The sequence below is a fragment of the Oratosquilla oratoria genome, chromosome 10 (genome assembly GCF_046742065.1).
Source record: "Oratosquilla oratoria isolate Oo_2021 chromosome 10, ASM4674206v1, whole genome shotgun sequence".
Classification (NCBI taxonomy): Eukaryota; Metazoa; Arthropoda; class Malacostraca; order Stomatopoda; family Squillidae; genus Oratosquilla; species Oratosquilla oratoria.
This window is the reverse complement of record NC_134786.1, coordinates 54739548-54754478: the sequence shown is the minus strand read 5'-3', so window position 1 is coordinate 54754478 and position 14931 is coordinate 54739548. Positions and strand designations below refer to the sequence as shown.

Genomic DNA, 14931 nt, shown 5'->3' with positions numbered 1-14931 from the left:
TTTAATCAGCAACCCCCCCCCCCCTCTCCATCCCCTCATGCAGAAAAAGAGAGGACAGGGAGAAATCCCTTCAGGCTGTGTCAAAATATCATTCACATATAACCACTCCACACTCCTCCCCATCCTTGCATCACAATGTCAATTATACACAGCCATTCTCCACTCACCCCTATCTCCTGCCTTCTCTTGCTCAGCAGACATTCTCCTCAGAAGATAGGAATGAGTGGAGAATGGTTGTGTATGGATGATGCTGTGGTGCATGGAAGGGAGTGGGTGGAGGATGGGGGTGGAGGGGTAGGGAGTATGTTCGAATGATATTTTGATATAGTTTGAAGGGATTCCTCCCAGTCTTCTCTTTTTCTGCATGAGGGGATGGAGGGGGAATTGCCATTTAAATGAAGAAGCCTTGCTGTGGATGTGCTGTGTCTTGCTACATTGCTTCTGACCCAGGGCAGTGGGCAAGATGCAGGGATGACTCATCATCCAGGAGTAGCCAAGAAAAGAGGGAGGGTGGGGTGGTGAATGGAAGTGGAGTATGCGGAGATGAAATGGGTGGGGGCGGATTTATGCCTTTGACTTTGGCTACCTCCCTTGTAAGGGGAAAATTGGCCGTTTGCATGGCGTGCACATAAAATGACGCGCTATTGTGCTCGTCATCGACGGTGGCGCCTCTGGGTGGTGTTTGACCTACCTAACCAGGTGCGCCTTATGTAAGGACGGGGAATAGCAAATTACGGGTGCGCCTTATGGTCCGAAAAATACGGTATATATATACCAAGAGCATTTTCCCCCTATAAGGGAGGTAGCTAAGTCAAAGGCATGTACCCACTTCCATTCATTCCACTCCCTTCTGCCACCCTTTCCTCCCTCTCATCTTAGCTCCTCATGGATGATGGGTCATCTTTGTATCCTATCCACTGCCCTGGGTCAGAAACAATTCAGCAAGACACAGTTTGTGGTATTGGCTGCATGTTATTGTATGGTAAAAATCTTCTCAGTAGCATGCAGCTACTTTAGGGCAGTGGTTCCCAACGTTTTTGTACTTGAGACCCCTTACCCAAAAGCTTGAAACCTATACAACCCTGTACTATCAGCACATTGAGGTACATTTTATTTTCTCTGAAGGAAAGGGAAAGAAACTTCTAACAAAAGGCTTATTCACGAATCCTGTAATTATTTATTAGAAAAAAAAAAAAATGTAAGAGCATTTAAAATGTAATTGATGAGTTGAAATTAATATTATCCCAAGCCACTTCCAATGTTCCCTCTAATTTTTTGCTGTGAGTGTGTGCAGAAATTTGCTTGTGTGCAAACTTTGCCTTCTGAAAAGTATGTGCACATCATGTGAATCACCATCTGAATTAGAAGAGGGAAAGAAACAAAGCAATTATTGATTTGATGGTTGGCAAGTTACCTTATTTTTGGAGAATTTGTAAGTTGATGTTTGGGTGGAGCTTCTTTATTGAATAGATTTTAATATAATTTCAAAACCTTGTGTGTGCACATTTTTTCTTTATGCATGCTAGTTGTAAAAGATGTGCATGCACACGTGCACAGCTTAGAGGGAATGTTGGCCACTTCTATCAAGGCTACACAACCCCCTTGCCAAGGCTTTGCAACCCACTGGTTGTGAACCCCTGCTTCAGTGTCTATATGAGGTGCCTCAATGGACCAGATCCACACATAATTTTGTGTTAGAGGAAATATCTACTCATAGAGAAATGATGATACTGTATTGTACTGTGACTGTCCTTCCACTCTTAATACAGCCCTGTACCACTTCTTGGAATATAAATTTCCATCTTCCCCTGTGCTGGGGAAGGAAAGAATAGTGCCACAGAGTTTTTCCACTCGGGTTTAAAATGTGACTAAAACAGGATGGAGGATGTGACTAGGTATCCTGCTCTCTGTAGCCCTTAAGGGTAAATTACTACAAGAAGTCAAGGCTCAACTACTCTCCTAAAAACTCTTGCTATTCATATATTATTTTTTGGTGGGTATACATTAATGTTGCCTTGAACTGATACTTTACTGCCTTGTTTTTAATATCAACAGATTCTTTTTATTGAGTGTTTTTAGAATGTGGCCTTTGCATTACTTTCCAGGACACCACTTGTTGCTAGAAGTGCTCTGCTGTTTCATGTACAAGGTCAGGTTCCACAGTGGACAGATGAGATTCTTCCTGAATGCAAAGAAAAGGTTAATTTCTGCAGGCATGGTATTTTTACTTTTCCAGTGGACTGGATGCAGTGTGTCAGATCAAATATTCAGGGCAAATTGCTCTGCCCTAAATGTTTTAGCAAAATTGGTAGCTTCAATTGGTTAACAGGTTAGTAATTGTGTGATCAGCATTTTTTCCCTTAATACTTAACACGCAGAGACCAGTTGGTTTTCTTTGTATTATATATACTTTATTGCTAATTTTCCAAATGAGATCATGACATTCAAAGGATTATTGATGATGAGACTCATTGAATTGCATGAAATCATGTAGCAAGTCATCAGAATAAAGTGTATGGTGAAGTAGGTGACAGAATGATTCATAAAGGTTTGCAATTCTAAAATTCTCTTAATGGTAATGGTTTCCCCTCAGTTTAATACTTTGCAATGGTGGCTTCAATAAAATTCATAAACAGCCAAAGGGTTATCATTCTTTTGCCCCAGATCTCTCATGCACAAGACCCACAGTCTCCATAGAGGTGGTGTGCAATCAGTCAATCTATTGCTCTGGTTCTCTTTTGCAGTAGACACTCAGCCCTCATGAAACTGACCACAGCCATGTACTGATCCCTTGGGGCTCCACTTCTTGGTAGAGGTGGGGTAGTGAGTCATTTAGGATGCTGGTTGGGTTAATTGTTTTTCTTTAGGGGTGGTACTGTTGAGGATCCATCCTCCTTCCTTTGCTTGTTACTTCCTGAAGGCATGACCTGTTGATGTTGGGAAGTGTTCTCAAAGGGTCAGGGTATCATTGGGTGGTTCTGCATCAGAGAAGCAAGAACCATACTAGCACAGCTACATTCATGTATCCACTTAAACATTACCAACACAGAATAAGCCTTGCCACAGAAACAAACTGCCCCAGGTGCAACCATCCTTCAGAAGACAATGAATACCTCTCACATTATCCCACCCAAACCATACCCAGACAACAACACAATATTTCATCCTTGAGTGACTTATGGGTCAATCCAGTGCCTGTTGTTGGTTACCTGGGAAGTAACTGTGGGTCTCCTCTAAAAAAGATCTTGCAGAATCCTGTCATTAGCAGAGCTAGGCGCATTATCACTGGATAGGTAGTGCATTACCTAAAAATCTAGGCTGTATTTCTGTCAATGAATAGCATGAAAAAGCTTGGGAATTCCTGTTTCTTTCCAATTTCCTTTGTGCTTACCTGCAAAAATTTTGAATTGTGTGTTTTTAGTGATCATTCTGCATGTATATACTATGCATATATGCACACAGATTTTTTGGTGATGTGCCCAGCTCTGGTCATTAGATCCTCAAGTGTACTTCCTCTGTAAAACTTCTGCAATGAATACCTTATATGGAACACAATAAGTTTCAAGAATTTATTCACTTAGAGAAGGTAAGTTGTTTACTATTTGTCTGGTTAATTTCTTGAAATTTTTGGCAGGATGTGAATGCCCATGTAGAACAAAAATAGTTCCTGCCTTCTACTTGGTGCCATCAAAAGTGGACTTCACCTTCTAGACTACCAAAGTTCATAGCCTGGTATCAGTCATTTCATCTTCTATACATTACAAAAGAAAGTGCCTTAGTTGTCAAAATATGGAAAAAAAATCCTTAAATTTATATTGAATCATTTTTCATGTACAGGCAAAGATTTGTCTTCGATACACATGATTTCCAAGAACAGAGAATGATGCCCAAGATTTAGGAGGATGAATCCATCTCATCTTGGTTCCATGATGATGATATGGTTTAATGCCATGAACTCCCTCTTATCAGGAGGTTAGGATGGTGCCCTTATAATAGAGGACTTTTTGGCATGGAATGTAATGAACCATGCTCTTGGTTCAACTTCACTGGTGACAGGGTTCAAACCACCATCCCCTTGACCTTTGCTGCAAGTGATGACACCCAGACCTGCTTGGCCAGTAAGGTCCGGAGCTGATGAGAAGACTGAGATACAGATTGTAATAACTAGGTTCCATATAATATAATTTTGTTTTGAAACCTCATGACTTCCTGTGATATTTGTTATTACTATTTATTTATTTATTCTCCAGTTGTAACACCCATCCTCACTTATTTTACTGGGAGATACCAACCCACCTGAATACGAGGGCAAGCATATCTGTACCAAGTAAAAATGAGGAAGGTTGTAGCCATTTTCCCTGCCAGCTGATTACAATATTATTGTATTTTAATGGTATTTCAACTAATTGTGATAGTGTATGCATTGTGACCTATGCAGTTTCCTCAATAAATTTCGAACATTTTCTTGTGGTAAAACAAAAATGCCTTTCATTTAGATAACCCATGCCTACACAGGGTTGTTTTTGTATTATTTGGACAAAGGGTCTATTGGTTCTATTCATGATTTTCTGTATACAGTAAACTCTCTATTATTGATACATACATACATATACCAAGGCTTTTACCCCCTTACAAGGGAGGTAGCCAAAAAGAAAAAGGCATAAAAACCATTCCCACCCATTCCATCCCTAAATACACTCCACCCTCCCTCTTATCTTTGCACTTCCTGGATGACTTGTCATCCCTGCACCTTGTCCACTGCCCTGGGTAAGAGGCAGTGTCGCAAGATACAGCACATCCACAGCAAGGCCGCTTCATTAAATTGGCAACCCCCCCTCTCTGTCCCCCCCTGCAGAAAAGGAGAAGACTGAGAAATTCCTTCAGGCTGCGTCAAATTTTGCTCACACATACTACCTCACCCCTTATCCCCCCACCCATTCCACCTCATGCTTCACAACATCATCCATATACAACCATTCTCCATTCACCCCTGTCTTCTGTCCTTCCTCAACAGACATTCCCCTGTTCCCCAAAGCCCCCTTCACTCCATCCAGCCATCTCATCCTAGGACGCCCCCTCATGTTCACTCCCTCCACATTTGCCTTCCATACCTCTTTTACTAGTCTTTCTTCACTCATTCTTTCATCAACCCAATCTCCCAACTCCCTTACCACCCCTGTTCTCCTCCTCACCTCCTCATTTCTCACTCTATCCAGCTTGGTAACCCCTATCATACTTCTCAGACACCTCATCTCAAATACATTCAAACTTCTCTCTTCCTCTCTTATGTTACATGTTTCTGCCCCATACAGTGCTGTTGGCACAATCACTCCTTCATACAGTCTCCTCTTAGCCTCCATTCCCAAATGTCTATTCCTCATTATACTTTTTAATCCACCAAGGCATTTACTCCCTTCTCTCAATCTACATTCTACCTCCACATCCACTCCACCCTTTCCTGCCACATTTGCACCTAAATATCTAAAGCTATCCACTTCCTCCAGTCGCTCTCCCTTAATGCTCACTTCGTCTGCTGCCACTTTCACCCCTTGTACATTTCATCACCTTACTCTTACCCCACATTTTTTAACTTTCTTCTTTCGCACACTATTATCGATAATTTAATTTTTTTTACATGTCATAATTTGGCTTCAGCGATGTACATACATAAAGGCTTTTTCCCCCTTATAAGGGAGGTAGTCAAAAAACAAAGGCATAAAAACCACTCCCACCCATTCCATCCCTAACATACTCCACTCCCCTCCACCCTGTTCCCTCCCTCTCATCTTGGCACCTCCCTGCATCTTGTCCACTGCCCTGGGTCAGAAGCAGTGTTGCAAGACACAGCACATCCACAGCAAGGTCCGCTTCATTAATTCAGCAACCCCCCCCTCTCCGTCCCCTCATGCAGAAAAGAAGACAGGGAGAAATCCCTTTGGGCTGCATCAATTTATTTCTCATACATACTCCCTCACCCCCATCCCCCACCCACTCCCCCTCATGCATCACAGCATCATCCATGCACAACCATTCTCCATTAACCCCTATCTTCTGTCCTTCAACAGACATTCCTCTCTTTCCCAATGCCCCTTTTAGCCCATCCATCTATCTCATCCTAGGATGCCCCCTCATGCTCCTTCCACCTCTGCCTTCCACACCTCTTTTACTAATCTTTCTTCACTCATTCTTTCCATGTGTCCAAACCATCCTAATACTCTTTCATCAACCTTATCTCCCAACTCCCTTTCCACCTGTTCTCCTCCTCACCTCCTCATTTCTCACTCTAGCCTCCCTATCATACTTCTCAGGCATTGTATCTCAAACACATTCAAACTCCTCTCTTCCTCTCTTATGCTCCATGTTTCTGCCCCATACAGTACTGTCAACACAATTACTCCTTCATACAATCTCCTCTTAGCATCCATTCCCAAATATCTATTTCTCATTACACTTTTTAATCCAAGGCATTCACTCACCTCTTTCAATATACATTCTACCTCCACCCCCACTCCTCCCTTTCCTGCCACATTTGCACCCAAGTATCTTAAAATATCCACTTCCTCCAGTCTCTCTCCCTTAATACTCACTTCCAGTCTGCTGCCACTCTCTCCCCTTGTACATCTCATCACCTTACTTTTATCCACATTTATCTTCAACTTCCTTCTTTCACACACCTTCCCAAACTCTGTCACTAACTACTGTACTTCAATCCCTCCTCTGATCCTGCTACAAGCACAGTTTTGTCAGCAAACAACTGGCTTATTTCCCACTTTTCTCCATTTTCTTTAACCATCTCCAAACCCTGACCCACTACCCTTGCATTCCCCTCTCACACCACCCCATCCATGTATAAATTGAACAGCCAGAGAGACATAACACATCCCTTTCAAAGTCCCACCCTTGCCTCAAGCCACTCTCTTCATTTCAAATCCTAACACGTGCTCTACTACTCTCGTAGAAACTCTTGACTGCTCTTAATAGCTTTCCTCCTATCCCATATATCTGCAAAACCTCCCACAGTACCTTCCTGTCTACCCTGTCGTAAGCCTTTTCCAGATCCATAAAAACCCAAAAAACATCCTTACCTTTTCCTATAGCTTTCTCACATATGTCTTGTCACAAAAATCTGATCTACACAACCCCTACCTGTCCTAAACCCACACTGCTCCTCCCCAATTACTCCCTCTGTTCCTCTCCTAATCCTCTCAATTAAGATCCTCCCGTAAGCCTTCCCAACTACACTTATCAAGCTGATCCCTCTGAAACTACTACACTCACACCTTTCCCATGTAAAGTGGAACTATACAGGCACTCTTCCAGTCCTCTGGCACTCTACCCTCTCTTCAACAAACATTAAATAACCTCACCAGCCAGTCCACCATAATTGTACCTCCTTTTATCAGACATTCTGCATGGCATCCATTCAACCCAGGTGCCTTACCTACTCTCATCTTAACAGCTGCTTTCACTTCATCTTTCCGTATTTCTCCATTTTCCTCACTCACCACTGTCATTTTCTTAGCACTTCCCACTGTAACTACCTTTCCCTCCATATCCTCCTTCACATTTTGCAACTCCCCAAAATACTCTGCCCACCGTCCTCTTACTGCCTTCTCTTCCATTATCATCTATCTGCACCTTTTACCTTTTGTTCTCTACTTGATTCGCCCCTCTTCCTCTCTTAATTTCTTTCCAAAACATTGTTTTATTACTTTAAAAATTTTCTGTCATAATCTTACCCCATTTCACATCTGCTCTCCTCTTTGCTTCCTTTATCTTATGCTTTACTTCTCTTTTCTTTGTACCTCTCATATGATTCCCTTGTCCTAATTTGTAACCAATCTATGAAAGCCTGCTTCTTTTTTACACCCTTCTTTGCTTCCTCATGCCACCTCTCGCTACCCTTCCTTTTATTTCCTCCCATCTTTCTTGTTCCACACACCATCTTTGCACATCTTATAACTCCCTCCTTGAACCATCCCCATTCCTCCTCCACTCCTTGTTCTACTCTATCCTTCACTCCCATTCGTCTCTCAGCTTCTTCTTGTACTCCTTCTCCTTTTCTTTTTCATGTAAGCAGTTCACTTTAAGTACCTCCCTACCTTCTGCCCTTTTCCTTTCTCCACCTATTCTCCACACTCAACTTACCTTCCACCAAAAAATGATCTGATATTCCCCCACTCCCTCCCCTTATAACATGTACATCCTTAACTCTATCTACTATACTCCTGGTTACCACTATATAGTCCATTAACGTTCCATCTGGCACCCTTCCATCCACCACCCTCTCCCATATGTACTTATACTTAACTTTCTTCCTAAACACTGTATTTGCTATCATCAACTCTCTTTTGAGACATCTCCACCACTACAATTTTTTCCTGGAACTCCATACTTCCCAATCACTCTATTTTTTAATTTCCTACTTTAGCATTAAGGTCTCCTAATACAACTACATTGACATTTCTCCCTAATCCCTCTAAGCACTCATTTAAATCCATCCAAAAAGCCTCCCTTTCCTCTACACTATTCAGTTAGGCCCATACACACTTACAAAAACCCACATCTCCCTTCCCAGTTTCACCTTCATCCACATTAACCTTGAAGAAACCTCCTTCCACTCCACTACATGCTTACCTATCTCTTCACTTACTAGTATAGCCACCCCTTCTCTCCCTCATCCTCTCTTCACTCCTGAGAACCTCCCAACTACACTCCCAAACTCACACTCGCCCCTCCCTTTCAACTTAATTTCACTCAATGCCAACACATCCATCTTTCTTCTCACAAACATACTGCCTATCTCTTCCCTTTTACTCTCATCTGTACCACATCCACGCACATTAAAAGACCCAAACCTTAGGGTACTGGTTGGAAAACTCCTAGACCCTCTTATGCCTTTACTTTTTTAGGAATGTCCCCTGTGGGGCTACAGGTAGCAGGATTACTAGTCCTAACTCCCATCCCTTTTTTTTTTTGTTGCCTCGTATGACTCAAGTGGGAAAATTTCGTGGCAGCATTCTTTTCCCCCACCACAGGATAGGCAATAAAAGGAAATGAATATTCAGAGAAATGGTACGGGACAGTAACGGGGGGTTGGGGGACAGCATAACAGAGGGACAGTCACTGTATACTAAAAGTGTCATCATTTCTGTCTGTCTGGCTACCTCCCTTGTAAGGGGGAAAAAGCCTTGGTATATGTATGTATGTCATAATTTCTCTATGAACAGAGTCTTCCTCTATTACTGACAAAATGATGGGTGGCTCTGATCCGTAAGGGCACACCATATAGATCCTAAAGTATCAACTGCATGCTACTTTGCCACAATAACATATTCAAATTAAATTACTGTTTAAATGAAGATGGGAGATTCTTGCAGTCACTGGAAAATAATATTGAAGAATAAATTAGGAATTATGTATCTATAGCTGTTACTATAGAACCCTACCATGCACATCACATTCACGACCAAATTGCAAAAGTGGTTAACAAAAACAATACTGATATGATTTATGGTAAGTATATATTTTACAAATGCATACATACTTGCTTCTTGCATTTTACCACAAAAAAATAATTCATAAATGAGGCACTTATAGCTTAGAAAATTTGAATAAATAATTTTTTTATTTTGTATCCTTTAATAAGGGTAATGGGCCAGGGATTGGAGATGGTTAAAGAAAATGGAGAAAAATTGAAGATAAGCCAGTTGTTGTTTGCTGATGACACTGCACTTGTAGCAGGATCAGAGGGATTAAGGAAGTTAGTGATGGAGTTTGGGAAGGTGTGTGAAAGGAGGAGGTTGAAGATAAATGTGGTTAAAAGTAAGGTGAAGATGTGTACAAGGGGAGAGGATGGCAGCAAATTGGAAATGAGTATTAAGGGAGAGAGACTGGAGGAAGTGGATAGCTTTAGATACTTGGGTGTAAATGTGGCAGGAAAGAGGAGTGGAGGTATGAAAAATAGACATTTGGGAATGGATGCTAAGAGGAGATTGTGTGAAGGGGTGATTGTGCCACAAGCACTGTATGGAGCAGAAACACGGAACATAAGAGAGGATGGGTTTAAGTGTGTTTGAGATGAAATACCTGAAAGGTATGGTAGGAGTTACTAGGCTGGATTGAGTGAGAAATGAGGAGAAGAGTGGGGGGTGGAAAGCGAGTTGGGAGATAGGGTTGATGAAAGAGTATTGGGATGGTTTGGACACATGCAAAGAATGAGTGGAGAAAGATGAGTAAAAGAGGTGTGGAAGGAGTGAACATGAGGGGGCAACCAAGGATGAGATGGATGGGGTAAAAGGGGCATTGGGAGAGGGTAATGTCTGCTAATGAAGGGAGATGACAGAAGATAGGGGTGAGTGGAGGATGGTTGTGTATGGATGATGCTGTGATGCATGGAAGGGTGTGGGTGGGGTATGGGGGTTGAGGGAGTATGTGTAAATGATATTTTGATGTAGCCCGAAAGGAATACTCCCAGTCTTCTTTTTTTCTGCATACGAGGATGGAGAGGGGGGTCACCGATTAAATGAAGTGGCCTTGCTGTGGATGTGCTGTGTCTTGCTACATTGCTTCTGACCCAGGGCAGTGGTCGAGATGCAGGGATGACCACTCATCCAGGAGGAGCCAAGAAAAGAGGATTGTTGTTGTTGTTGTTGTCGTTCCCTAGACTGTCTGTCCGAGCAGTCCCGTCTCCCCAAGGAATGCTACAGCTGAAACTGGGTTTTCCCACAAATCCTTTATAGAGTGTATGTTGTGTTGTTTGCGTGCATGATTGTGTATAATGCAGTCTTCCATTATGTGTTGTATGGTATGGGGTGAAGTGTTACATCCTGGGCAGCTGTTCACAATGCGGTCATCCAGCCTCTTCTGGTAGCTTAGAAGTGCTGGGTGGTGGCCGCACCGCAGTCTGGCCAATTGGACTCTGTCCTTTTATGGGAGAGAGGATTCAGAAGGGTGGATATCAGGGGGTCTGGCATGCAGCGGTGTGTTGTCTTTCAGTGTGTTAATGGAGCGGTGAGTGATATGATTATGAATATGTTTCCGGAGGCTGGTATTTGGTGGTTGTGGAGGAAGAGAAGAGAGTATTTGTGCGTAATAAAGGTCTTTGGGTGTTGTTTTAATGTTTCTTGGTGTGTGTGGGTGTTCTGCTATGTAGTGTAGCGGGTGTGATGTGTTTGTGGTGGCTGCGGCAAGTGTTTGTGTGCCTCTCATGTCGAGGTGGTCCTTGACTTTGAGGACTTTTGTTTCATGGTGTAAATGGTCTGTTGGTGTTGTATTTGTGCAGCCTGTAATTGTTTTTAGGGCTTTGTTTTGTATGATTTGAAGGGTGTTGTGTGTCTCACTGAGATTAGGAGCCCATGCAGGACTTGCATAATTCAACACTGAGCGTATGCATTGTTTGTATATTGTTATATTAGTTTCTTTGTTTTGTCCAAATGTCGTTCCAGTGATTGACTTAAGTGCGTTAAGTCTAGGTGTGCATTTGTTTTTTGTTTGTGATGTGTTGTTTGAAAGACATGGATGTATCGTATGTTACACCAAGAATTTTCGGTGTGTTTGTGTGTGGTATTAGAGTGTTGTTGATGTAGAGATGAGGTATGTATTTGTGTTCTATTGTCCAGTTGGTGAGAAGTGTTGCTGTAGATTTGGTTGGAGCTATTTTGAGTCTGTTTGTGATGAACCATGTGTTGAGTGTATCAAGGTATGGCTGGATTATTTCTGCAGCTTTGTCTGTGTTACGATGTGTGCATGTGATTGTTATGTCGTCTGCGTAGGAAGAGATTTGTATTTCTGAGTTGTCTGGTGTGGGTAAGTCATGCATGTATAGATTAAATAGTGTGGGGGATAGAACTGAGCCCTGTGGTACTCCATTCTTAATGTTTCTGATGTGCGATGATTGGCCATTATATGACACGTAAGCATTCCTACCTGCCAGATAATTGGCCAGCCATCTTTTGGTGTTATTGTGCATGTCTGTGTTATATATTTTATTTGTTAGGTTGTGGCGGGGGATAGCATCAAAAGCTTTACTAATGTCTAATGTTATGAGAAGTGTTCTGTGGTGGGGTGTGGAGTATGTGGGGATGAAATAAATGGGAGTGGATTTATGCCTTTGACTTTGGCTACCTCCCTTGTAGGGGGGGGGGGAGCCCTTGACATATGTATCCTTTTGTAAATATATACACCAAAAGCCCTCTCCCCTTCATAAAGGGGGTGGCTGAGTCAAAAACCATTCCTACATAATGGACAGATATCATCCATTCAACCATCTATCCTACCTCATCACCTCAGGGATGAAGGGGCACCCTGTCCCCTGCAACAATATTTCAGTCAAAAGCAATGAAGTGAGGCACAGCTCTTCTACTGCAGGGCCTGACAGCTTGAGTCACTTTACTCCTATTGTTTCATTATATGGCAACTTTCCTCCTCATTCTACTTGAAATAATTTATGAAGTAGGTTACAAGAACATTCTTTTGGGCTAACTCATCACTTAATCCATTCACAATCTCCCTTCATTCACTCTTTACTTTTTGCATTTTTTTTTCCTCTGTAAGGGGCACTGTCCTAGCCTTCCGATAGGAGTTTGTGACATTAAACCATATCACATATCACTTACTAGCTGAACTGGTAGCTGTGGCAAGTTTCCTGGGGGGCCACAGATCTCTGAAAGAGAGAACTGGGACAACATTGATTGACAGACATATCATGTGCATCCAAAATCCTCTACACCTGATCCATCTCATTCTCCATCTTCCTTCATCCACTTCTCCTTTCCACCCTCTTTCCTCTTTCATTCTTTTCATATGCTTAATCCACCAAGGCACTTAGTTCCACCTGATCTGACAGCTTTCTACCTCCATTTGCAGCCGTACCTCTACATCTTTTGCTCTATCCAGATTGAGAGAAGCGAGTAAATGCCTTGGTGGATTAAAGAGTGTAATGAGGAATAGACATTTGGGAATGGATGCTAAGAGGAGACTGTATGAAGGAGTGATTGTGCCAGCAGCACTGTATGGGGCAGAAACATGGAACATAAGAGAAGAAGAGAGAAGGAGTTTGAATGTGTTTGAAATGAGGTGTCTGAGAAGTATGATGGGGGTTACTAGGCTAGATAGAGTGAGAAATGAGGAGGTGAGGAGGAGAACAGGGGTGGAAAAGGAGCTGGGAGATAAGGTTGATGAAAGAATATTAGGATGGTTTGGACACATGGAAAGAATGAGTGAAGAAAGACTAGTAAAAGAGGTATGGAAGGCAGATGTGGAGGGAGTGAACATGAGGGGACGTCCTAGGATGAGGTGGATGGATGGGGTGAAGGGGGCTTTGGGGAAGAGGGGAATGTCTGTTGAGGAAGGACGGGAGAGGACAGAAGACAGGGGTGAATGAAGAATGGTTGTATATGGATGATGTTGTGATTGCATGAGGTGGAATGGGCGGGGGGATGGGCGGTGAGGTAGTATGTGTGAGCAAAATTTGACGCAGCCCAAAGGGATTTCTCCCCGTCTTCTCCTTTTATGAAATGGGGGGACGGAGAGGGGGGTCGCCAATTTAATGAAGCGGCCTTGCTGTGGATGTGCTGTGTCTTGCGACACTGCTTCTGACCCAGGGCAGTGGACAAGGTGCAGGGATGACCCGTCATCCAGGAGGTGCTCAGATAAGAAGGAGGGTGGAGGGGTGTGGAGTGTATTCAGGGATGGAATGGGTGGAAATGATCTTATGCCTTTCCCTTTTTGGCTACCTCCCTTGTAAGGGGGAAAAAGCCTTGGTATATGTATGTATCCTTATATGTAAGAAGCATACATTAGTTGTGGCTGAAGCTGTCACTTGGACTGCTGGGGTAGGCAACAGACACCACTGTGAATTGGAGAGAATTGTGGAATTCAAACCCACAACTAAGTGAATGTGAGATCTGCTTGGTTCTGATTACACCACCCGCCACAACTATCATATTTAGGTATTTGGGTGTTGTTCCAGTGTGGGTGGGCTGTATTTGTGGAGGTTGTGGCAAGTGTTTCTGTACCTCTCATGTCAAGGTGATCTTTAACTTTGAGGACTTTCATTTCATGGTGTAGATGGTCTGTATGTATTGTATTTGTGCAGCCTGTAGTTGTCTTTAGTGCTTTATTTTGTATAGTCTATAGGGTGTAGTGTGTCTTAGTGAGATTACAAGCCCATGTGGGGCTTGCATAATTATCAGTGAGCATATGCATTGCTTGTATACTGTGGTAGTAGTTTGTTTTGTCCGAGTGTTGTTCCTGCAGTTGTTTTAAGTGCATTAAGTCTAGGTGTACATTTTCTTTTTGTTTGAGATGTGCTGTTCTTGGTATATTATACCAAGAATCTTAGGTGTGTGTGTGTGTGTATGTGATATGTGGTGTTGTTGAGAAAGAGGTGTGGTAGGTATTTGTGCTTGCTGTCCAGTTGGTGAAAAGTGTGGCTGTGGATTTGATTGGGGCTATTTTGAGTGTTTGTAGTGAACCAGGTGTTGACCATGTCAAGGTATGGCTGTAGTATTTCTGCAGCTCTGTCTGCATTACAGTGTGTACATGTAATTGTTATATTATCTGCATAAGAGATTTGTGTTTCTGAAGTGTGGGTATAACATGTATGTATAGATTAAAGTGTGGAAGATAGAACTGAGCCCTGTGGTACTCTGTTTCTATAGTTTCTGGTGTGTGACAATTGACCAATATGTGATGCATAGGCACTTTTACCTGCCAGATATTGTAATTGGCTAGCCATTTCTTAGTATTACTGTGCATATCTGAATTAAATATTTTGTTTGTGAGATAGTGTTAGGGGATGGCACTGAAAGCTTTACTACTTTCTAGTATTATAAAAAGTTTTGTGTGAGGGCTTATCTGAATTGATGCTGTCAAACTCTTTGCGAGAGATCTATTAAATGATTGTGATCTAAAACGGTGTTGTGATTT

The 14931-nt window shown here is 42.5% G+C and overlaps 1 protein-coding gene across 23 annotated transcripts in view; it reads left to right on the top strand.

Moving 5' to 3' along the window:
• LOC143029217 (dual specificity protein phosphatase MPK-4-like) overlaps positions 1 to 4500 on the top strand; it is a 36577-nt gene extending 32077 nt beyond the window's left edge. For 15 of the 23 annotated variants that reach the window (XM_076191808.1, XM_076191800.1, XM_076191799.1 and 12 more), the window contains 2 exons: positions 2106 to 2329; positions 3635 to 4495. In XM_076191808.1, coding sequence (XP_076047923.1) covers positions 2106 to 2329; positions 3635 to 3711 — 301 coding nt within the window. In that variant the 3' untranslated portion in view covers positions 3712 to 4495. Of the gene's footprint in view, positions 1 to 1769; positions 1994 to 2105; positions 2330 to 3634 lie in introns of those variants that run through there. The other 8 variants (XR_012966805.1, XR_012966804.1, XM_076191796.1 and 5 more) reach the window with 7 other exon arrangements.
• Positions 4501 to 14931: the final 10431 nt, after the last annotated feature.